The following is a 26,038-nucleotide window of genomic DNA, read 5'->3' as shown; positions in this document are numbered from 1 at the left end:
AAGACAATTTGTAAACTGTAATTTCAGCCTTTTCTAGTGAAATTTTAATTTCTCCGCTTTTTGCCCCCTTCTCCTGTGCAAACACTAAGGGCCTGCTCCGTGACGTCCTTCAGGACCCCCGCCTGGTTCCTGAGAGCAGGTCTAGGGATGCGTGGTGAATGCCTTGCTTGCACGGTTTGCTTTCTCTTTCTTTATTACTCCAAATACTCATTTTTTCCTAAGCCAGCACGTTGCTCTAAATGTAGCAGACGTGGTCTACATTTTCCCCCTGTGTTGAAAACAAGGAAAAGGTTTTATTAAACACTTCTTCAGGACAAAATCAGTTGATTTCAGAGTGCATAGGTGAGAGGCAGCTTGGACGCAGATACCGTGAAGCGGAGCATACTTGATGTTACCGTTCTGAGATAGTTTCCAAAAGCTTTTAAGGCAGCCTGGAAATGTATATATAATGATGAGATACTATTTTTAAAGTGAAGTTTTTTTTTATGGCAAAGCTCAGTAGTGAAAAATGCTTGTGTGCTATCAAGTGGTATCAATCACTGGAAAATGAAATAAAGTCTGATTTAAAGCTAGTGCACTGGATTAATCAGCTACTCCCCAATTGCATTCATTGACCCTGTTCATTCAGGGACTGTAATTAAGAAAAACAGCAGTGACTTTAAATTTGGCACCTGAATCACAAGGTTAAAGCAGTAAATTTCTAAGTCTGATTGGTGCCAGCTTAGGAGGAGGTATCTCTTTTCTCACTGATGAACAGGAGTGCTCAGCTCCAGGCAGAGAAGCAATGAGTGAGGGAGAAGAAAGGCAGGCAGAGGTTTATGGAGGATTTTCAGAGTTATTAAGGCACTGAAGACAGATAACCCTGTCCTTGCAGACTTACAGATACAAAATATTCGAAATAAATAAATAAATTACAGGGTTTTCATCCTTACATTACTGTGAAAGAAAAAAATTCTACTCGTTTCCAGTTAAGCAGCACAGAAGTTGCCAAGGTTTAAAGCTAAAATAAGAAGTCTCACTTTTTTGGAAAACTGCTTTTTGCAGTCTAAAATTAGAATTTGGGCCCTAATTCTGTCAAAATGCCCACGTTTGGACACGGCTGCCTATCACTGTTGTTGTGAAGTAGGTATACAACTGGAAGTCAAGGGACCTCGTGCCACTATAAAGATATATTGGTTTGGATGATTCTGTAAGATCTTTGGGCAAATAACGCTATTTCAAATAAAAACGTAGCATCTTATTTTCAGAGATGAGTAGCACGTACAACTCGGCTGGTGTCGCGGATCCTCTGTTTTATTTTATTAAAGGTCAGAAAGGTCCATTAGTGTGTCCAGGCTGTTCTTTTGTAACTACGGACCATTACATGTAATCCCCATCACTCAGATATGGAGCTCAAAGAATTAGAATTGCGATAAACCATTTTAGTCCTTGGGTTTCTAAATTGTATGCCACAGGCAGGGAAAAGGAGTGACCCAGCTGCCATCTGTGTTCAAACCCATCTTATTAATGCTGGCTGGAAGCTTTCTGAGATCAAAAGTCTTGGTTAGTAACTAACTGATTAATAACTATAAATTTTGTATAAATTGTTACTCACTTCTCCATATGCCACGTATTTATTTTATGCATGAGTTATATTCTACAAGCTATTTGAGGTGAGGTTTACATATAACGTTTATGCGGCTCCGGATAAAGTTTTGAAGTGTATGTGAAGAAATAACTTGGTGGTCTAACTAGTGTTAGGCAATATGTAAATTGTAGCTTTAGTATTTCTGCCGTGTTTCGAGAGGGACGTGACATGTCAAGTGTATCAGGTATATGAACGACGGATTTAGAAACATGCCTTCGGAAAGAATATAGACCAGCTGGCAAATAAAAATTGCCTGTTGGTTTGGGCCATGCACTGTCATGCAGGGAGCAAGTCGCGTTACTCGTGTTCCCAGTGCTGCGTTTAGTCCGTAGGTTGATGCTTCGTTTTCCAATCTCTATTTCTGCAACTCAGAAGACAGAAGATGAAATACTTTAGTATACTGAATTAAGAACAAGAAACTTCCTAGCAGATTTCCATGTGCTTCCCTGGGATAATACTCCATTCACTGTTAGTGTTTACTGTGTTTTTCTTTTCTCTGCAATATAATTCTTGCTTTTGTCTATTCATCTGGATGCCAGCTAGAAATTAAAATAAAAAGACTGCACTCTAAATGGATTCCTGAATGCTATTATAAAGCATGGCAGGTTTAACAAACAAGCTCGATAAAAGTAGTTCCCACTTTGCTTCAATAAATAGGAAGGTTGTTTGTGTCCTTGGTTAGATTGTAGTTGTCCTAGCTTTATTTCTTGCTTATTCCGTTGTACGATATGTGAGTGCAGCTTTTAGCATTTATATTTTTAGTGTTCTTTAAAATCAAAATGCTTAAATCAACATCTTTTTTCCCTATGAAAGAGACACATTGGATACAATCCACAAAAAATGCTTCCAACACATGCCATTTTTAATTGCTTTACCAATTATGATTTCTCCAGTCTAGCTAATAAATTTCTGCCTAACTGTGCACTTATTCAGAATATGGGCAAGATGTAGACACCATTCAGATGTGAAGACCTATTACAAGATTGAAATAGATTTCTAATGCATTTATCATTCATCTTTGCAGAGTGTGATTTCAATCAGAAAAAAAAAATGATGAATGGTTTGACAGTTTCCACCCATATACGCTAAAACATAATATGCTGCTTCTAGTTTTCAGCTATTACAGACTTTAACATGCAATGTGACCTTGGTCTGCAAAGCATGTTTGGTTAGCACAAAAACTTAATCATAAGAAGTCATAAGTAGAATCCTTCTTCTTTACTGCCCTTTTTCTGGGACTTGGAAATTTATTGCTTCTGGGACAGGTAGGATATGAACAATGGGCCAAATAGAGTCCAGGGTTATCTCATCTGTGTGAAAACTGCTGCTGAAAATCGATGTGACCTCTGCTACACTGTCATCCCAATTCCCACCCTCTGTGTCCTATTTGTCTTTTGGTAGAAGCTTAGATCTGTGTGCTGTCTCTATGTGTCTCTCTTGGGCCAGATTATCAAAATGAATCATTGCCTGCATACCTCTTATATTTCTATTTATTTTCCTGGTGCTGACTAGGTCTGATGAAATATGATTCTTTTTGCATTTGATCCTCACTGCAGCGAGCAGCACCTAATTTAGCTGTGTCTATCTCTTTAAAGAAGAGTAATACTATTTTGAAACTTCAATCTGCTGTACAGTAACATTACAAACCATAGACCATGCAACCTGTCTTCACAGTCAATAGTAATTTTCCTTTCGGCCAATTTAATGTTATTACTTTCATCTCCAAATAGTCGAGATTTCGAGAGTTTTTAAAGCAGCTGTAGTTTTGTTATGCATACTTCATGCATTACTTTCTTTTTCAAATGCCACTTCTGTTTAGCCTTTTGCGACTCCAAGGCTTAGGTGATATTTCTGTGTGGCATCATACGCAACAACTTACCGCTTTATTTTAAAAACTCTGCCACTGATATATTTAAACAGAGCAATGGTGTATCTGAATCAGCACGAACTCCACGTATGTTAACCAGAGTTAGTTGGTTTTTTTAAATGGATCATTTAAATTACATGGACAGAGCTCTAAAATGAGAGCTCTGAAGGTGTGTAGAGGTTGCTGGCTTTTGTTGTTGTTAGTCCTGAAGAGTCATTATAAAGATGTTCCACTTAATGAACTCACACAGTGAAAACAAAATACTCCCTAAAGAGGGATTTCAGACAATACTTGAAAACTGCTAACGCTCCTGGTCCGTTGTCAGTAGGTGTGTTGTAGAAATACAGCAAAAAATGCTTGCTGCTCCATAGATGCTCCTGGAGTTTGGAGCACCTAGGTGATAGTACTGCTGTGGAGACACCGTCGTTTAATTCGTTGTTGTCAGATTCTTGCTGAGGTTTTTGGGGTTTGGGTTTGGTTTTTACTAAGAGAGGTGGGAGAAGGAGGCCTTCTGAATGTGGTATGGTTTAAATCGTGGCTTTAATACGACCAAGGCACTTGACAAATGGAACTATCAGGACTGGCTGCGCAGTTGCCCTTAGAAAACACATGCATCACGAACTTATGGTCAATACATTAGTTGCAAGCTTTACTAAAAAGCAATTGCTGAGAAGATATTCTTCATGATTTCTGCAAGTGCAGGAACATAATATATATAGACTGGTTTTCCCTGGAATGTTACACACAAATATTTTTTTAACATTTCAGAGTGGAAGAAGTGGACGGAGTTTGGCTCTAAAGACTGCTAGCAGATTTTGATTTTGTGGTTTTCAGCAATTAACCTCATGTTTAAAATGCATGTGTGGGGAAGAAGTACTCATAGGGATCTGAGAGAAGGGGATACATTTACTATCCTAAAATGCGTTTAAATTATCCTATTCAAAAGTGTGAGTTCATTGGTGGTAGTACTGATTCATCACAAAATTTAAAGGATTTTTGAAAAATAATTGCTAATGCTGTTGTTTCTTTCCGGATACACATTTCTACTGTCTGTGCACAGCTCGGTCTATAACAACATGATCTATTCGAAACAGCGACTGAAGGGGAAGCTACCAGGTCCCGATCCTACAATTTGTGAGAGACGCATCAATCTAGTTCTGTGCCGTAAATCGCAGGAGCGAGGCCCTGCGCCTCTCCTCCCCGGCCGCTCCCCCGACCCCGCCACCCAGCGCGCTCTGCACCTCCGGTAGAGATAACTCAGCAAAGCATTTTTGGCTACCGCCTGTGACTAGAAAGGCTGACAGTAGCAAGGTACTTGTTAAGAAAACCTGCGCTGACACCTTACTGACAACTGGAGCTGGTGCTGGCTAAGCAGGAGGGGATGACTCGGTGGAGGTTATTTACTGCTGAGTATGGGAAGGGTGGCGGTAAAGGCGTTAAGAGATGCGATACATTTCTTGATTAGAATCTTGTCAAGGTTATAGCAACAAAAAATGCACACCACAGAATGGCAAGCGTGGTAGAATGAAGAAAGGTCATTCAGGTTTAACGAACTGCGTAATTCTGTTGCAATTCTGTAGTGTAATTCCGTAGAATTTGAGCTATAATAGTCTGTACTCTATGACAGCGATGTTGTAGTCTTCAGTATATTTATTATTGTTCTGTACTATTATGCAAACTTACCTTAGCATCAATGACAGCTGCCCAAAGACCGAAACAATGTCAGTTTTACTAACGCGCTTGTATTTTGACTTCCAGGTAAACAGAATGCTAGTTTCTAGAAATTACATTTACCTATATTTCCAATGCTTTCTGATGTTGCTTTTAAACCTATCTTTACAGAAGAGGTCCAAATTGCCATTCCAATAATGAAACCAACCTTAGATAAAGTCCAACTGGCTGGACAGGCCTTGCCTCCTGGATTTCCGGCGCCATTTCTTTTTGCTGATGGTCTTTCATCAGTAGAAACACTATTAACCAACATTCAGGTAAATTATTCTCTATAGGGCCAGGCTATGTCATGATAGAAAAAAATGTGTTTCTTTTTCAATCTCTTTAAAAAGTTTCAGAAACTATTTTGTATCTGCAATTCTGATTTCTTTTATTTAATGTAACGCGTAGGTTTCCACTATCTGGCATTATCGATCGTGAAAGGGTTTTATATATTGTCTTTTTGACTTAATTGTCGGCAATAATGGTCATACTAAAATTCACCAGTCTCATTATTCCTCCTTTGCTTCTCCCTGCAGTTGACTGAGGTCAGCAATGATACGGCACTCCGTTTGTAATAACCCACATCAGTAGGACGAATTAGCAAAAGCTATACTGAATGATTCCATGCCACAAAATTGCTCATATATAACATTTAGCTACTTCAAATGCCCAGTTGCATTCCAGGTCTATAGTTTCCTGCTTTTAATTTTTCTGTTTTCCTAGAGGGTGTAAAAGAAACAAATGGATGAATTTTGTCACTGCTGAAGCAAACCGGTCTTTTCAGATCTTACATTTGTGTGTGTTTTAGGGCCTACTGAAAGTGGCTGTGGACAATGCGAGAGTCCAGGAAAAGCAGATACAGCAGGAGAAGAAAGAGTTAAAGATGGAGCTTTGTAGAGAGAGAGAACTGAGAGAGAGCTTGGAAAGGCAACTCACAGCTGAGCTGCAAAGCAGAGGTGAGTGAATGAAAAATGGAGTTTGGATATCTATTAAATGTATAACCCTTTGGCATTTCCAGCTGGAGCTATTGAGGACTCGGAGTTAACTGACATTCATACTTCAGTGTAATGCAGCAGTGGACTAGCACTGGTAATGAAAGATTTAAATTTAATAAAAGCAGAATGAAGCACACTTTTCTGTAAGCAGACAGAACAGTGACTGAAGGATTATTTCCTGGAGGGCAACTGGCCACAGAGAGTTTTGGCTGGTTCTGTGGAGGAAAGCTGATTCAGTTTCATGGCCTTCACATGTATTATTACCACTCCGCCTGCGTACTCCCAGCCCGATTTCTTCATTTGACAGCTTTAATTTCTTTTGTTTTCTGCTATTATCCTCCAAACACTGAGAATCAGTCTTACTGTGAGAGAGATAATGTGTCTGTAATTTGGGTATTTAGTTGATTTTTTTTCATTACCTTACTACTTATCTAGCCCACATTTCTCTAGTTTAGGTGCTAGTCAGCTAGTTTTTCTTGTAGATAACTTCAGTGCAACAAAATAGGCAGAACTGCAAGAAGTTGTCTACCCAAGTGCGAGATCTGAAGCAAAGAACCCTAGATAATTTTTTTCCATCAGGAGAGCGAGACACAATAGCACTCCCCATATGGGGCCTTCTGAGACAAAACCATGACTGTTTAGAAGCTTTTGATAATAATAGGCAATTAAATGGGTAAATCTGAATTTTTCGCTCTGATACTGCAAAGAAGGCCGTATTCTTTTTAAAATTCAAATCTGCATTTAAAGGAGAGGAACAGTACTTTATGTGCCAAAAGCTACTTCTAGATTACATCCATGAAATCAGAAAGATAAAACTAGATAAGACCAGAACTGTAGGTGCCAAGTGCTGTCTTCCTGTGCATGTTGAATTGAAATTAGGTGTGTAGAACAGAGCTGTCTGCAGCGCCAAGTCTCAGTAAGAGGCAACGAAGAAGGGCACTTCTAGTCGAGTTGGGAAGGGTCAGTAAATGCTACTGAAGTTGTTAAATTGCAGTGGGTGCTCAGAGATGTTGCATCACCCCAGTCTCAGTGTGGCTGAGACTGCTGTATTTCTCTAAAACAAAACTTCTCTCCCTGTTGGCAGACAGCACGCTATGCACCTCCTGAGTCACATTTAAGTCAACAAAAACCTTAAGCTATTCGCAGACTTTGTTGGCTTCTGGCTCAAAAGAGAATTTCACCAATAATCAGTGTCCTCAGAATTGTCTTTCAGGTCATCGCCACGTGCACATAAAATCCGAGATAGGCTTTTTCACCTGGGTTGCTCAATTTTGCAAAGTTACGTTCTACAGATTACATTTTGACATAATTTATTAAGTCTCTCAGAGATTTCCCATGTAATGGTATCCTTTTTTTTTAACCCTGACTGGAGCATTCACAAATCCAGAAGGATCTGTACAAGTCAGTAAGAATTCAAGTGAACAGGCGGTCACAAAAAGTTACACAAATACTGTGGATTTTCCCAGAATTTTTCCAAATTTTTTAGTAAATGTTCTAACAATATTTTGTGATTTGAAATTCACAGGTATCTAATGTACAGGAGAAGCAAATAATTAAAAGGGAATGCAAACTGCTGCTTGTATAAATTCAACTTTCATTTTAACAATACTTGCAAGCAATATTTGCCAGAGTGTACATGCTAACAAACTTGGCTCAAAAATAGATAGCAATTTTTCAAGGGTATTTATGTCTAAACTGAAATTTTTTTAGTCTGCTAGTTTTACCTATCTTTCCTGGTGCCATTGCTTCTCCATTTGTTTGATTCCATAAGGAATCCATGAGATCAAGTACTGCTCTGTGGAATTTGACTACACATATGAACTGCAGCAGCAGCAGCACAATACAAAAGCATTCTTCGATCCTCCGCATGAGCTGCGATGGGTCGTAGAAATGTAGCACTGTCATATGGGCTGGGGTGTGCTACGGAAGTGGTCATTGACCCCCTTCCAGAGCTTGCCAAAAAATGTTCTCCTGCTGGTTCTGAGAAAGCACGTGGGCATCAGCCTCCGGTGCAACCAGTCTTCCTCGTGCCAATCAGGCGTGCCAGCTGATGGCAGATTTCCTGGAACAAAAGCGGTGCCCAGGAGGAGAGTATTTTCTGGCTGCAGGGAACACTCAGCAGAAGTGTGGCGATGGGACTGTAGAGATCCTACCAAGCAGTTTAAACCAGGGAAGGGAGGTGCAGGTTGTACAAAGAAGAGACGCAAGAGAGTGTTCTTGCAGCACTGGTGAAAAAACAAGTGTAAGAGCCCGTTAAAGATAGTTTAATAAGGATAATAAGGGCAGTCTGTTAGTCGGCAGGAAGGTGGTTGTTGGCAGAGGTAGGAATTTTAAGATGTAGTTCTGGCCCAAGTAATGGTAACCTGGTGCTGGTGAAAAATAAGGTTAAATACGGGATTAAGATTCAGGGTTTGAAAAGGAAAAGGTTTAAAAGGTGCATTTTATTGCTTGAATTTATATAGGTGAGGGAATACAATCATAACCAATGTCAGCAGTTTCCAATGAAGATATTGATCATCTGGCTGCAATTAATACTATGCAATTCTCTAGTCGTACTTCTAACTTTATTTATAGTTAGGTTTAAGACTGAGATTAGTTAGGAATACTTCTGTTTTCTGCCAAATCTTACATGGCTGTACCTACGGCCTGTGGATGCTCTTTGTCAAGGCACTGTTTCTGCTTTCCATCTGGAAAAGAGAGATGAGATGACTGCAAAGTGCATTGAGATCTAATGCAAAGCTGTACAGGAGCCCTGTATTATTGCATTGTTACCCCTTTTAAGTCCAAACAGCCGGCTACAATACAGCGTTTTATAGAGTGCTTCAGTTAGAAGGAGAAATTACTAATGAAGAGAACATACTTGATTTACTTACCAATGTTATAAGCTTGTTTTCAACCTGCTTTCTGCCTGGGAAGTTCCCTTTAATTTCTGTCTGAGATTCTCAGCACATCCCCAATGCTTTTTTGTTTCTCTCCTTTCTTTGGCTTTCCCTCCTTTTTTCTCCCACTAGTGATGAAGTGTGAAAGTACTCGTGTTGCTCAGTACGTACCCCTGCTCTACGCATTTGGTCTTTCATTTGAGTATGTGCCCACTTAACCCAGCTTCTCAATAGCCTTACACCTGGCTTCTGTCGTGGGCAGTGGTTCTTGTTATTTCAGTTATTCTGCTTCAAAATTCACCCAACTGCTGTTCCATTTTTACCGAAAAAATTACCACCTAATTCCATGGGGCTTCACTCTGTACACCATTGCTACTGACATTTCAGATTCTCCAAAACTGCACGCAGACAGTTCGCCTGCAAAAATAAATTTAATTTCCTTTTAAAGCTAGATAACATAACTAAAACTGAAGCTCTGACACATTCAGAAGACTTCCTCCATCCATGAGGAGCGGTCAGGGGAGACATTAGCGGCGTGTTTGGATGATCTTTCTAGATAAAACCACTGGAGGAGGAGGGTGCGATATAATTCTCAGCAGTAAGGGAAGCGAGTAGAATGAAGGGCGAGAGGTTTATTTCATTTTGAGGATGCACATTGCTGCTGTTGCTAGAAATTAGTTTAAGCCAATGATCTACTTAACCAAACTGCACAACTGTAGCTGGAACTTAGTCCAAATTGGTGAAGTCTGTGTAACGCGAACCACCGGGCTGGCTCTGAGACTCCTACGTTCTGGTCAGGAGACTTAACTCCATGGGACTGTTCCAGAGTGAGAGTAAGATTTAAGATCTTTAACAAGATCTAAAGCCCTTTCAGATTGTTCATCGTTTCACTACAGGATATGGCTTGGGGTTTTTTTTATTTTTATATCAGATTCATGCCAGATTTTAAATTTTTCTTTTTCGAGCTAGAACTGGGCCCTTGAACATTGAACATAAACGCCTTCACTGTCTCCATTATATATTAATTGTGCTTTAACAGCCATTCTTACAATATATTTGCATTTCAGCAACAATTCAGAAACGCTTGAAGAAAGAAAAAAAGGCAAAGAGAAAATTGCAGGAAGCTTTGGAATTTGAATCAAAGAGAAGAGAACAAGTGGAACAGGCGCTTAAACAGGCCACATCAGGTGACGGTCTCAGGATGTTAAATGGTAATGTCTTAGTTGGCCTTTCACAGTTAGCTTAAAATGATGTTTAATTGAATGAAAAAAAAAAATAAGACGATGCACAAAGCAAATTCCAGAATAAAAAACCACAATCCTTTCCTGAAATAATGAAAAATCTATTTCAGGCCATGTGCTCTGGGTCATGAATTAAAAAAAATAAGTAAGTCTGCAACTAGAGAAACAGAGCGAGCAGTTTACACAGACATGACAAGAAATGCTGAATATATTACCAGAGAAATCTGTTACAGTGCCAGCTAAGACAATGTGAAATTTGGTTCCTATAAGGTTCTGTGAACTCTTCTCTCCCAGCAGATTCATTTTTAGAACTGCTGAGCTTCATTTTAAAAGCCGTTTGGCTGAAGTTTGCTCAGCCTCAGGACCTGTTAAGTTTGTTAAATACATATCAGCTTTCAGAGGTGACTAGGTTTTGAATACTTCCCAAATATTCTTGTGAAACAAAAGCAAATCAGTTAATCTCCTAAACAGGGTGATTATGTTTTGGGTAGTGGGAGGATTTGCCTCTCCTGCTTAATGTGGTTCTGACCAAAGTTCCGAGCTTTGGTTTGAATCTTTAAGAGTGAGCCTAGTTGAGTTTTCATTAATTTCAGGCTCTGTAGCTAAGGTTTAATCTGTGCGTCCCTACCCCGAAGTCTCTGCAGAGGCTCGTGAACCCGAGTTACGTTCAGCCTCTGCTGTGTTTTGTGGCGTGTAGTCTTTACGTTAACTTTGTGCTGCCTACTTTGGGCACCGCTAGCAACTGAGCCGTAATAACATAAGCAGACTGCAAAAACTGCCTGAACTGCTGAGGAAAATAATGAGTTTAGCTTGTCTTGAGTTCTCGGTTGTGAGGGCTACCCAAACTGTTTTTTAAAGTTAGGGCAAGGCTGTCTACGTGAACTGCCATCGCAACACTCTGCAATGGACTGCGAGTTGTGATTTATCTGGAGCACCTAGGAGATATAAACTCTTTAAGTACGAGAGCAACATCTTTCAGAGGCATTCTCATCTGCTGGGTTTTATAGTCCAGCATATCACTGTAACCAGGAGCTGGCTGGCTTTTCTGATGTAGTGACAGCGAGTGGTGGCGGTTCAGGCGCAGATATACAGCTTGCAGTTGCACCGTGATAAGGGACAGTGACCCAAGGGTGAGTGGGTGGACAGAGCCAGCAGGAAACCTCTTCCACCGCCTCCACTGGATCAGAAAAATGCCCAGATCAGATCCCACAGACACAGCCAGCACCTTGAGATGAATGTCAGAAAAAACCTAACATCCTGATGTTCCATAAGGTCATGCACCCAGATTCTGCCATCGCTGCTAAGCGCCTGCCGCTCGCACTACTGTTAGGAGCGCTCAGCAGTTCTGGAAGCCACAAATTAAAGGGTACCAACGTGCCAGCAATGTGATTAACAGATCTTTACATCTGCTATTGGGGGCCTGGCTGCTAACGTTTTGATTTGCGGGCACACTCAGGTAGGCATATATATGTTAGTGCCTGCAAGAAGCTGATATTTACATGCTAATCTGATTGCACATGCAAATCAGGTAGCTCATTAGCATCTTAATCCACAATTTAATTGCAGGTACAATTTTATGACAACAAAATGTGAAGGGCTATTCTGAATATTTTTAATTTAACTCTGACGGTCTGTCTCATTTAACAGATGCTGTTATTAGTTACAGATGACTTTGTCATTTTACGTATATACAACATGTACTCTAAAAGGTTTGAAAAGAACAAACCTTTTTAGATTAATAGATCAGTGCCCTGAACTTTCCTTCAAAACAGGAGTCTGAGTAAGGGAAACTCTATGTAATAACAGTCACTTGTAATTCTATAACAAAAAACTGTATACACAGAAATACTATTTATTTGCTCATATATATCTATAGGGCTATATATGCATACATCACATATATTTCATTTACACATATATTACTAAGATATTACTCATATTACTCTTCTGTGTATGGACTAGACTTTAATGGGCTGCCGGTCAGGCTGTAGGGTGACCAGCAAAATGTCCTCTTTGCGCTAGATACTGACACTAACCCAAGTGATCCAAGAAAGCAGCAGTGCAGTTATTCTCTATCTTAAGAAAGTCCAGAACAGGCTTGTGCACAGAAACACTTCAAAGCTGTTGTGCAGCTCCCTTTCAGGTGTGAGGTTTCTTTCTTGCTGTAATTTCCAAGTGCTGTATTATAAGGGAAGCAGATGTTTCTCCAGGATTCGAGGTGCCATGGATTCAAATCACATACCCTTCATGCTAATCCTTGTTGGCACAAGGTGGATAATGGCATCTGTTATCATAACACCCTGGGGTGTTTGAGCGCCCGCCCCCACCCCCGAGGACTGTGCATACAGAGGTATTATCACTATGAAATTAAATAGTTCAAAAAGTGCGTATCATTATACGAGACTCTATATATCGTTATATGAGACTCTTTCTCAACTTGGAAAAAAGAGCACAGTCCATTTTAGAAAGCTCTTCTCAGAAATCTGGAAATGTGTCACATAATATCACACAGGTAATTTTGTTTTGGGTGATAACGCATGCTTCCAACATCCTGAGCAGAGTCTTTTAAATGCAATTTGCACAGTCCTTACCTGTAACACACACTCATACAAACTGATACGCACACACCCCCAACCATGTTGACTGGCGTTGGCTATATTCTTTAATTCTGTACTTCGCAGGTATACGGCTAGGAGAGTCAATGTAGTTTAATGTTATCACAGTTTGATTTCGACTTTTATTTTTCATATGTCAGATGCCCTCATTCTCCAAGAGAATTTTACAGACACATTAATATCATGTGTTGGTTATTATCTGATCGTCAGACAAATGTGAAGCACGTTAAAAATCATTCACTGTGAGACCAGTGATGTTGGCACATTTTGGAAACAATTTACTACTGAAAATTCTATGAAGACCAAATGTTTTGTGCAAGACCGTGTAACTTGGCGATCACCCTAGTTTGCTATAAATATTTTTCTAAAGATGCATGAGAGAAGGACAAAGGGGAATGCATTAATCTTCGGTGTCACGTCTTTCAGATGCTGGAATCCCAGATATGGAAATAGAACACAACGGAACCCAACATGACAGTGCAGCAATGCAAGGTGCAGTATCTACCGCATCCCAGCACATACATGTTTATCATAAGCCCTATTAAAAATGAAATGAAATGCAGACTAGTTTTTGTCTCTGTTTTCCTGCTTTAAGAGAAATGTAAATGGCACAACTTTATTTTGTTTTCCTGTTCAATATAGAAAACCTTTGAAAGATCAATGCTTTACAAGACCAGAAGTTAAATTTGTTTAAATAGAGGTGTGGGAAGCTCATATTTAGCAATCAGATATACGTGCTTAGTTCAAAAGTGGGTTTACATATGATTTATCTTTTTAAAATACTTTACCTCTGAACCTTACCTTCCTATCGAGATCATATGTGTTTTCAAAAAATACAGAAACTGTAGGTGGAAAAGGAAAGTCACGTTCATGTTACGAGCAATTACATAGTGCTCCGTTTTCCTCGCTGTTCAGTGGCTGTTTGTAAATACAGACCATTCGGGTATTGTCTGAGGGCTTCCCAAAGAGTAATAAATGCATTCTGGCCGTAGGCCTGGGAAGTAAGGGAGTTGTGTGATCATCATTTAGGGGAGCTGAGATACAGAGATCTCGAGGGTTATTTCCATTACCGCTGCAAGCCTATTTGAGTCACGCAGAAAATCCATAGTCACCTGTGATAAAATTTGGTCTGAGCAATTTGAACATAGAAGTTCTCTGACTTTGGAGAAAGTCCAGTTTTGTCGTGTTGATTTTCTATAAAATCAACCTTTTTCTCCCTTCAGTCCTGTGCCGTATTCGTTACACGCCGTTCCATTCTGCGTTGGTACTACAGCAGCCCGGAGACAGCTGCCTGTTTCAATAGAACTGCTGCTGCTTAGAGCGCTTCCACCCTTTCTGCTGAATCATGTAGTGGTTATGTGCAAAAAATAACCTGCGTGGAAGTAACCAAAGACAGGGCCCTTCTGTGGAGACGGAAGGAGGACTGCGGTACGGTTATAGATACAAACACAACTTGTAGCATTTCTGAACTGTTAAAGGCTTAACTTTGCATACCTCTGGTATGCACCTGTCGTCCATCTGTCATCTATACAGGAAAGCTTTCAAATATTTTTACTGCTGTCTCTTGTTGTGATTTTAGGTTCATATGCTATGTATTACAAAGAAGGAGAATCACAGCTTTATTGTAACGCACATATATACATATAACATATGTGTGTATAGATATGTATGCATATGATTAGAGCTGTGCTCTAAATATTACAATTTGAAAATTGTCACTGCCAGAAATAGTCAAAATATTGGATCAGCACTTAGGACACATATATTTAAATTTGACAAGCAAAATATTCCTAATTCCGATACCTGCGGAGATGAGTGCTCAGCGCTCTTCCAAAAAGGTTCCGAGAGTCAAAGGTGCATCTGGACAGAATCTGGTAAAAAAAGGAAGTTCATTTAGTTCATTTCAATCTTCAGTTGAAGGAAAAAACTTACAGTTGACTCAAATGGGTCTTCCCATCAAAAATTATTATAAATATTATAAATTATAAAATTATAAATTATAATAAATTATAAATTATTATAAATAACTGTGGGGAAAGTGATGCATAGCCACTTCCAACAACCATTTTACTTACCAGAAGGAATTAAGAGAACTTTCTTACACTTCCTGTAGTCTATTGATACACAAGAAAACCTTGTCATTTTATGATTTTCAATTCAGGTTGTTTTTTTGTTTTCTTTTGGGTTTTTGTTTTTTTTTTTTAATCTGATCCCAACTACATCATTCTTTAGTTTTATCAGGCTTTGGCTCATAAAGTTTTTGTTCAGGTTAAAAGCCTGAACAAAGGGAGCGGTGGCTATCCGCTGCGTTCAGTGTCTGAGCTCGGTGCCCCTCTGTGAGAGCAGAGCACGACTTGTGCAAGAGGAGTTGTAAAGCTGTCACACGCTCCGCAACGGCAAAGCATCTCTTGTCTTCGCCCCAGGAACGAATGACAGCGGACGCCGACGTCCCTGACAGTTTCAGTACGGTCACCTTCTTCATACGTAAACGTGTGATGAGTTTAGCCAGTTCTCTCGCGAAGCACTCTCAGCTGATAAAAAGGTTTCTGAGAAGCTCTCTGTAGAGCTCGTTTGGTGTTCAAAGTGTTTCTGTCCTGTAGCACCATCTCCTTCATTTTTATTTATGCTGATACTGTAATATCTTTTTATTCTCTTTTCCTTTGATTACAATTTTTGTACTTGACAGCTACTATTGCCCTGCCGTCTTTAACAGTTTGAGCACACTCCCTCATTGCCCCCTTCATTTGCTGCCTTTGTTTTTTGGGCCCTGGGAGGAGGAAGGGTCGAAACGCATGGCCCTAATACAAAGCTGTTTCCAAGCTTCCAAAATCTCTCTATTGCACAGAAAAAAAGCGCTAGCATCAATGCAGACCTTTCTTTTGCTGTTGTCAATAGCTCTGCTGGACAGAAATCTATCAGTCACACAGTGTCTTGCCTTTGAAATTCAATTAGTTTCACTGCCAGTATCTCCTTAAGACGGTTTAAAGGAAAATCACAAAAATACTGCACAGCCACCTTTCACAGTGATTAAGTCGTATCATATTTTATGCTCATTCCTTGAAATGATTTTATTAACGCAAGCTGTTCGTATACTGGGATTCTGATCTGCGTTATAAACCTTTTCCATTTAGTTGACTCATTTTCCCTATGCTTTGTGTATTAATTGAACGGAAATTTTGTGCGGATGAGACTTCAAACTTTTTTTGAACTTTACAGTCTAATACCTCCATCCTCCGGACACCTCATCTTCTAGTCCAGCGTAGCTTGATCTGAGAGAAGCTTTTTAGCTGATGAAATAGGAGAGTAGTGGTTGCAGCGGTCGTGAGGCCGCCTGCATAGCTGAGGGGTGCGGGAGAGGGTGATGCCTGCACGCAGATACCCTTCGGGGCTGGCTTCCATAACTCGTGGGCCAGCAAGATAGTGCATCAAGCATTTTATCAACCAATCTCCGTTTCACATAAAATAAACATACTGGGTGTCATTAAGTGCACCTTCAGATCAATGATTTTTGCAAATGACATTCAAGTACCATTCGAGTAGTGCATTTTTGCTGATAAAAGCAAATTAAATTAGCACAACTACAAGTGTGCTGATAAAAACTAAAACCCAACAGCAGCACCATTAGCTAACAAAGTAATATTTTCTCTTTACTGCTTTCTGCCATTTAGTTATTATCCTATTGGAAATCTAATTATAATCCTTTTACTCCCTAGTCAAACTTCACAGTTTTTGCAAGCTTAGCACTGACAAGTGATTTCATTACATTTGATTGCCCGCGCCCAGATTGACTCAACTTCACTCCGAGACCTAAAAGCCCTCTCAGTTTCTCAGATTCCCTGTTTGCACATTACAGCAACAGCTCCTTTAATTAATTAGCATGAACAGCAGTAACATGAACTGCTGAACAGAAAATAACATCATTTTATGATCGCAGGGAGACTTCTCCTTTTGCATGTTTATACCTTAGTTAACTTTTGTATTACTATATTTCATTGTTAGGGGATATTGGAACAATCAGCAAAGCAATGTTATCTTAAAATTTTAAAAAATAGATGTGACCGTAATACTTGATGATAAGAATTGACAAAAAATAAAAGCCTCTGAAGTTCACGAAGGAGGCGGCAGCACAGGCAGGCAGACGTCCCTGAGGTGACAGCACGGTTCGAAGGACGCATGGTTGACTCTGCCTGCGACAGGAGGGTGACCCGGGGCTGCTGCTGCTTTTGGTTCTGAAATGACCTGGCAGAGATCTAGCGCAAAAACTCCCAGTAACCGTGAATAACTTTTTATTTTTATCCGTTTGCCACAGGTGAAGGACTGGAAGTTTGGAACGTATTTTGGTTTTTATGATGTAGAAAAATGGGCTGCATTTTTTTCAATATTCTGATATAACCAGTCAGCTTTCAAATCCAGCCTATGGTAAAAAGGGCGCAAGGGGGACAGAGCAGAGCGGGGTAGTGTTTTTAAGAGGTTTAACAACTTTATTACTGTATCAAATTATACCTTCAAATGCAGCAATCTGCTGAAACCAACCACGCTACGGAATTTCAGAGTACTCTGCAGTTGTAAGAGACAAATTCAGCATCTTGGAAATTACAGGGCTATTGTCTTGCTCTTGCTTTCACTGATAAAAACGTTCAAGCACTTAAAATTTTACGTAAGAAAAGGGCAGAACCCTGTGATTAAACTTAATCTCTCTTGAGATGCAACTGAACAGAGGCCTGGTATTTCCTGGCGAGCGAGTTCTTCGCTGTCTTCGTTTGAGCCTTACGCCTTTTCCTCCTCCTGCCCAAGCCCTGCGCTGGCTGCTCCGCATGATGAACCCTCTCGTAGTTACCTTGCGCTGTGTCATACCGCGGTGTTTCTAGAAACACTCTTTCCAAGGGCTCTCGTCCGGGCGCGCAGCGGCCACGCGCTGCTGAAGCCGCCTCGCCAGGCGCTCCCCAGGGAAAGGGCCCTCCGGTACCCGCCGCCACAGCGCTGCGCCCGGGGACTACGTGGCTCGCCTGCTGGCCACGCAGATGCCGGGCTCTGAAACAAACAGAGTCGCTGCTCTTGGTGCTATTTCTGCTTTCGGTGCGCGGCATTGTTCTGAATGTCTCTCCCTGTAAGCACACGCACACACGAGGGAGGAAGCTGAGATTTTGTGATTTACTGAAAACAAAAGGTGGGGAAAGGTTTTCCCAGGAGACTGTGGAGTGTGACGCTCCGTACCTTTCTATGCTTACAAAAGGCTAAAACATTTAGTCAGTAATTCAGTGTCAGCAGGCTTGAGTATTTCCTAAGCGGGAACCACCGTGTTACCGCCCTGTCTGTGCAAACCGACAGCGGCAATCCAGCGTCCGCACAGTTCGTAGTCAGTGAACGGGTTCTTGTCCTTGGCTCTTGTTACCCATTAGAAATCCTATTTGCTGCACAAGTTTTTAGGTCTGTGAACACGGATGAGGAAATATTTGACAGAGTCGACTCAGTAGTGCTAAGCACAAAGTGGGGAAGGAACGCCAAAGGCAGCACCTCCAGGAGCGAAGGCCCAGGAGCCCCGGTCCCGGGAGGAGAGGGCCGGTACTGCTCCCCGGGGGGGCTCGTCAGCTCAGCCAGCGTTGGGCAGCAGCGACTGCACATCTGCAGGGGCGGAAAAGGGGTGATAGGAAAGCGCGAGCGATGAAAAGCAAGCCAACCAAACTCCGTTAGTGCTGCTGCTCTCCGAAGCGGCACTTGCTGTCCGCATTCTTACATGAGGCTAGAGGAAAACATGCCCTGCTCACCATGTTATTTTTTTCTCTTTCACTGCTCAGTTTGGAAAATATTTACAGATAAATGGAAAAAGGAAAAGTTTTACTGGACAACTAATAAACTGGCGAAGAAGTAAGTTTTACTCACTGTTGCCATTTGGCTGAATGAGTAGCCCAAAAACGTGAGAACTGGCTGCAGGCCAGTCTCTTTTTTTTTTTTTTTTTTTTTTTTTTTCCATGGTAGTGAAGGGATCCTTTTCCGTGTTTTTCATAATTGGTGTGGTCCTCACCCCCCCTAGCAGGGGCCTGGATGCAGCCCCCTTCCAGGCCAGTCAGCACTCCTGCTTGCTAAGAGGTTTAGGGAAAGAGTTGTTCCCAGGGATTTCATCCACAGTAGGAGCTGATGCAAACCGTTCTCTGCTTTTTCTTGGTTTTTTCCTGCAAAGTAAGAGACTGATTCAAACTAATTAGCCCCAGCTTTGTAAGTTAGATTTATTGTTATGGCATGGTATTTTCCGTGTGTCGCTGCATCCAAAGCTCGGCTCAGCTCCGATCTAATGGGAATGCTGGCTCTGTTCACGCAGCCTGGGAAGGGTGGGGGGATCGGCTCCTGTCCGCTGTACTCGGCGGTATCGCGTGCGATTCTGGGGTTCAGCCCCTCAAGACTTGTGCCAAGCCTCTGCACGCGGCTGCCTGCTGCCCCCCTTCCAGCTGCGGAACCGCAGCCACGGCTCGGCTCTGCCCAGCCCGTGTTCCAGCAGCGCTCCCAGCCACGGCTCGGCTCTGCCCAGCCCGTGTTCCAGCAGCGCTCCCAGCTCCTCCCGCCTCTCAACTGGCAAAGCGGGATTTTTCCGTTCACAACGTTACCTCCGCTCTCTGCAATACCTAGCACTCAGTTTTATCTTTTAGATTGCACGAGTAATGTACAGTCAGTGACACAACACATTTATCCTTGTTTTTGCATTGGGTAGCAGATCCCAAATTTCCTTCCTCCAGTGAGTGTCTCCTCCCGTTTCCAGCGTGCTAGCGGTCCCTGAGCAATCCCAAGGCGTAGCTGTGGCGGCGTGGCCCTGCTCCCCTGCCTGCTCTGCCTTTGCGCACCAGCGCTACTGGGGCGCGTCTCTTTACGCGAGTTGTGAGGGTGCGCCTGGAAAATTTGGTTTAAAGTACTTTTATGGAAGTACAGCTGAATTACTACCTTAAAAGAAAGATACTGCAAATAAAGCCTCACAGAGGATTCAGAAAAGTCAGAGATGCTGAATAGGCTGAAAAAAGAAAGGGGGGGGGGGGGGGAAGTGAATAAATATGCAGATGATAATTATTGCTTTTGGATTTGTCCTTTATACACACATTAAAGCCTTGAAAGAAAAAGGCGAATGATGATATTGTTGCTAAAAGAAAGTGCAGGAGATTAATGTATATACCCTGGACTAACAACTCAGGGAAGACAACACCATCCTGAGGGAAAATTACAATTATTAATATAGGCTCTGGCTCACTGAGAAATTGTGAGATCTTCCCTTGTCTTATACATTGTGAAGGGGGAAAAAAAAAAAAATCCATTCTAAATGTCTTGCTTATTAAGCCAGTCATGCATTTCACTGTAGGTTGTAAAGCAGTATAACATGCACAGGGGGCTCATAAGCATATTTTAGTGTTAGGGAATATCATTTATACAGTTTTTATATTGTCAATATTACCCCTAGAGAATGAGATTAGGCTTTAAACTACTGTAAATCTACGCTTTTGCTCACCTTTGTATAATTTCATTTTTTAATAGAATGAAGCCCACATAAATGAATATTTGATTAAGGGATAAACCTAATAAAAGAATACATTTATTGCACACAGATTTATTCAAATCTTTGCTATATAGTACAGTAAAATGCTGTGAAACGCTGTGTAGCTTGCAGTCAGCCACACTGAGGGATGGTGAATATTCTTCAAAAAGATGAATTTGACAACACTGCGTTGTCTTTCCTGTGGAAGCGGTAGCACAGCTGCTCCTAGCACTTCAGTTCCTCATAGGTGGCTGCTGCATGACGTTGTTAATGCCATGGAGTTCAGTTTATTGCACAGCAACAAAAAAGTATTCTCATTGCTGGAGAATAATTGAGAGCTTTATAAAAAAAGGCAGTATTTAACTATGCACTTGCTGTTTATTGATCAATAATGTCTCCTGGGTGGCTGCACTGTGCTTGAGCCTTGGCATTTACTTTCTCTCTTGCAGGTATTCCAGATACCTCCATTGAACTCCCCATGAGAAATAAAGGGAATAGGAAGGAAAAATTGAAACTTATTTCAAAGTTTAAATAGTCAGTCCCTCAGCCCGCAGTACCCTCAGTGACCACCTCTTACCTCCGTTTGAAAAATAATTTTTAAAAGACAATAAAAATATCAAGTTCTAAAAAAGTATTACTGATCCGTTTTTTGAGAAAGCAGCTCTTCCCTTGAAAGCACGTCTGGCTTCCTGGGCTCTGTCGCGCGGTCTTGGTACAAATACCGAGCATCAAACGTACCAAAAGGTGCCGCTGACGCCCGGCGGCCCCTGCAGTAGCGAGTTACGGCTCTCATTTCTGCTGCCTCCCATTGGCATTACGCAGACTAATTCCCCAAGCGCGGCCGTGTAGGTGCTGAGGCAAGAAGCTGCGGGTGTAAGTCTGGCTCCCGCGCCCAGGCGCGCACGGAGCGGCGAGCTGCGGGCGGCCGATGCCCGGGACGTGTGACGCCTTGGGAGCCGGCGGGTTACTGCCTCACGGGAAGCACGCTAGGGCAGAATGCCAGCCTTTTGGACTGCCTATAAAGACCACCTTTTTTTTTTGTTTGTTTCTTTTCTTTTGAGGGCCGCCGTGCTGACCTGCAGATTCTGCCAGTGGCTACCTTTTTTAGAAGTACAGCTTTAATACAGGCTAGATCACCTGCAGCCTGCTATGGAAAGAAGCCATGTGCAACTTCCTAATAAACGGAAGGAGAAAAAGAAAAAAAAAAACCAAAACCCACAGTGTTCAGTATTTGCATTTCTGCTTACACTCTCCCCAGGCTTTAATATTTGCCCCACTAAGTTTAGGACAATAATTTTAATCAGCCAAAGGCCTGAAGCTAATTTTATTCACTTCTTCGGAGGTTCCCATGCTCCCAACCGTTCCTCCGGAGATCTTATGTCCCTGGCTTTTCCGATCTTTATTCTTGTTTACATCCAAAATGCGTATTAAATCATCTTTGTTTGGAGAGTCTGAGCCTCCTTAAAACCATGAAACATTCAATTACTAATTAGCTGTTTCCTGTTCCTAATGAAGTGAACATGTCGGATTTGGATTAAAATTCAGCTACTGCTCTCCTCTGTTTATGGTTCCAGATGTTTTTGTTTTATCTAGGAGGTTACTTTGACAGCTACTGCTAAATGATAAATCACTCATATTATAGCTGAAATGCATTTTGAAATTGAAATGTGGCAAACTTTGAGATTGCTCCAAGGATCAGCGTCAGTTAGCAGGTCAATACTTGTTCTTTCCTTATGAGCGTTCGGTATTGGCATATGTAAAACAGTAATGGGCTAGATGTCAACATTATACAAAATGCTTCTCAATATTATCATTTTGCTATCATCTTCGAGATCAGTACTTGCGGGTTTAGCTGGGTGAATTTGTGATTCATTGTATAATGAACAAGAATATGGATTCTCATTGGCTTCAGTTTCTGTGGGCATTTTAATGTTTTCTTTTTTCTCTGGGCTTAGTGTGAAAAATTGCAGTTGATGATAGGTACTATAACTAGGAATGGTTTTATGAAGGAAACAAGTGGCTTTCTACTTGTTTCCCTAAATAAAAAAAAATAATTTTAAAAGAAATGTAGTTTCTGAATGCAAGAACAGTTTTCCAAGAACAGATACTGATTTACTTCTGTTACATTTTTTTTACTGCAATGCAATTTTGTTCTAACGTACCGTTCCCTGGAAGGTTTTGCGCAGGTAGTAACGGTACGTCGTAAAGCCGATGCCGTGCTAGCGGCGTCTCTCCTGCGGCGGCATGCAACACAGCCCAGGCTGCCTTCTGGAAAAAAGAGAAGGCAAATGAGCGGTCAATTAAAAAGCAAATGTCATACAGGAAGACAATTCAAATAGAAATATTTATAGTCTCTACCCAGCAGATGCAGAGCTGTGTCGCTTGCGGAGCCGCTCACCGGGCCTGGGAAAAACCCAAGTCCACAAGCAAATAAGGAAACCCACCTGAGTTTCAGTTAATTATAAAATGTCTAACTGCGTCATTGACCGGTTTTCTTCTCTTTTTTTCCCCTCCAGAAAACAGAACATACATCAAACCTACTATTATGTACTGAAGGAAACACCTATTGCTGAAAAATGTATAATGATCACTATTTGAAGACTATATAGTTCATGAAAAACGTCCCTTCCAACCTTTGATGCCTTCAGTACTGTGTGAAGAACAGGATTTGTAGCATGAAACTTGAAGGACAATTTTGAGCAATTTACTGTTGCTGCATCGAAAACTGCCGTATTGTCATTAAGAAATATTGAGACTTTTTACAAGCTTACCATACCAAACCAAGCCTGTTGCAACAGATCATTTTTAGGTCCCCGGAGATAGAAAGGAGTTTTAGTATTTTTAAGCACATACAGGAATTATTCCCCTTTTCCCCCCCCAAAAAGAACTTTTTTTTTTTTTTTTTCTAAGGAGGTAGCTATTACTGTATAGCGATGGCACAATGATTTTAAGCCACAAAGGTCCTCACTGGCTGTACATCATACCAGTCCAGTTTATCACTGAAACTGTTCAACATGGAGCTGTTTCGATTGTGTTTATAAATTAAGCTTTGTTTACTGAAGCAGATACTCGATATATATTACGTTTTAAAAAAGAAATGTGTGTACATTTTTTAAAAGAATGATGTAAAAAATTGTCCTTTCATTAGATGACCGATTCAAAAGTGTGAGCTAAACCCTAATAGCTGACGTAATACAAGGATTATAATTGATGCTTTTTTTTTATGCTCAGTTCAGCTTGGCTTTTGGTCTTTTAAGATGAAAAAAATGAATATGCAGTAGAGTGTTAGATAATGGAAACTTTTAAGTATGGTTTCTCTGTTGTACCATATTAAGTTAAAGTACACATTCTTTGTTAAAAATGTTCTTGCTAAAAACACAGTATTAAAATTTTTTTTGTTTGACTTTGGAAATCTTTTAAGATTTTTTTTTTTTGGGCTGTGAATTCCCATAGTTATTGTACTAATGCAAAAAAAATATTTTGCACTATATAAAAATACTTGAAGAAATTAATAAAGAGGGTGGGTTGGTATTAATCATTTTCCTAATTATTCTATGTTCCAAATTCTGAACGTTGCAGCTGAAACATTCCTTTCTCAAAAGAGGTGACTGAAAGCTGGCCTGAGTGGAGTGGAATTAAGTAAATCACCTGTTCACTCTTTACTTTCATTCATGGGTCAAAGGCACGGTGCTTATTTACTTACAAACTCACGTTTACATATGTATACTTAGGTTTACACACACATACCCTGAATGAAATCACTGTCACTTAAAAATAAAAAAAAAAAACCTTTAAATAGGTTTCGGGGGAATCCATCTCCTGTGAATATGTATACTATCCATAGCTATATGTATAGCATTTAAGCTTTCATTTCTTTTTATCACTAGTTTGTTTTTTTTTTCTGGTTAACAGACTTTTGCTAACTTTCAAAGCGTAGGTTCAAACTGTGCTGTGTGATACAGCAGAGAAGAATCCTCTGCTTTCTCATTCCTAAAAGAAATCTTTTAGCTTCACTAGGTGCCAGGTCAAGAAAACACGCTGGCCTCTGTTTTACAGGAGATTAAACGAATCGTCGGCATAGTCTTTCAGTGTATAAACATCATTTAATCCCTGGGGTTGGTTTTTTTTTTTTTTGCAAGCATTCTAATAAGGGCATTAATCGCACTGCCATTGATTAAACAATCAGAAATTGACTGATAGGAAGAAATGGGAGCATTAGGAATTGTGAGTGCTCCCCACCCTTAATAAAAGCTCATGTGTGAGTAAAACACTGCAGCACCTGACCTTAAATTCTGCCTTGGACTTTTTGTTAATTTTAGTTGCTATTCCATTGGGATTCTCTGAAATGAGGGTTGGACCTTATTTCTAAAACCTGTTTTTAAAAAGGACTTGAACCAGTCCTCGGGACACTGCAGCATTTCTGACTGCGTGACCGCCGGCGGGTATTGCCCCTTTGAATTGCAGATTTGGAAGCGAGCTTTGTGATGACTTACCCAGTATCGTGCATTTCAGAAAGACTAAAAGTAAGTAAATATGTCAGGCTTTGAAATGGTAGCAGTTTTACATTTTTCTTTAGTCTCCGTAAAGGCAATTTTAGCATTTTTTTTTTTCCTCGGTGGCCGATCTACATTTCTTAAGGCTGCATTGGTAGTGGGTTGATGAGCACATCATTGATTTCTAATTCGCCCTTCCCAGAATAGTTTTAAATGTCAAAGTACTGGCAAATGAGATTTAGGAAACTGATAAACCTCAGAGACCGAATCTGTTGTTAAGTCCTTATTAGGTAGTTCCTGATAAATATTGACAGCCCAAGGCACTGAGGTTTTTATGTGTCAGCCCAACCTAACGAGCACACTTGTAACCAACACTTGCTGTTGGGGAAACATATTAAAGCCAGAACAAGCAACAGGTTTGGCCAATTATGGTTGAATCAGTCATATAAAAGTGCAGGTTTCAATTTTTTTTTTTTTTTTTTTTTAAATTTCATTTTACTTCCTATCATCTCCTCAGGAATATTTCAGTTGTCATCCTCTTGTATAGGGATTCTTCCCCAAAACTGTTAGCTAGTTGTTTCTGACTGGCGCAGTCTGGAACGTGGGACAGTTTTTGTACAGCCGGGAGCCGTCCCCCCGGGGATCCGGCCACGCCGCATCCACGTCCCGCAGCGCCGCGTGGCGGGGTACGGCCTCGGCCCACCGACACGCACACACTCGGGGAATAGGTCTGACACTGCGTATGGGTTGGGGTTTGGGTTTGTTTTTTTTTTTCCCCTCGGTGCACCGTAAAAAGCCTCAATACAGACTTTGTCTAGTTCCAGGCACTGCCACTGAGCACGCAAATGAGGAAATTGCTTTCCCGTCATATCTGCTGGGTCTCTGTTGATCTTGTCATTCAGAGGCAGAAGGAGACGGGGCTGTTTACTCAGCGAAGACGAGAATAAGGGAAGAATTAATTGTCTTTCACGTGTAAAAGTAAGCTATAAAGAGCAGGAAAGTAACCTTCCCTGTCCTCTGGTTCCACGTCCACTATAGGTCAGCGTGCGCTGCTTTCAGAAAGCCGCGTAGCCCCGTGATGCCATTCCTGCCTGC

The 26,038-nt window shown here is 41.0% G+C and overlaps 1 protein-coding gene across 1 annotated transcript in view; it reads left to right on the top strand.

Annotated features, from left to right (window-relative positions):
* Positions 1-23,395, top strand: part of DACH2 (dachshund family transcription factor 2) — a 313,020-nt gene extending 289,625 nt beyond the window's left edge. The window contains exons 9-13 of the mRNA XM_075720636.1: positions 5,337-5,482; positions 6,016-6,163; positions 10,149-10,292; positions 13,364-13,429; positions 23,361-23,395. Coding sequence (XP_075576751.1) covers positions 5,337-5,482; positions 6,016-6,163; positions 10,149-10,292; positions 13,364-13,429; positions 23,361-23,395 — 539 coding nt within the window. The remainder of the gene's footprint in view (positions 1-5,336; positions 5,483-6,015; positions 6,164-10,148; positions 10,293-13,363; positions 13,430-23,360) is intronic.
* The last annotated feature ends 2,643 nt before the right edge of the window (positions 23,396-26,038 follow it).

This window comes from Pelecanus crispus, chromosome 13, assembly GCF_030463565.1.
Source record: "Pelecanus crispus isolate bPelCri1 chromosome 13, bPelCri1.pri, whole genome shotgun sequence".
NCBI lineage: Eukaryota > Metazoa > Chordata > Aves > Pelecaniformes > Pelecanidae > Pelecanus > Pelecanus crispus.
This window is presented reverse-complemented; position numbering and strand designations above follow the sequence as displayed.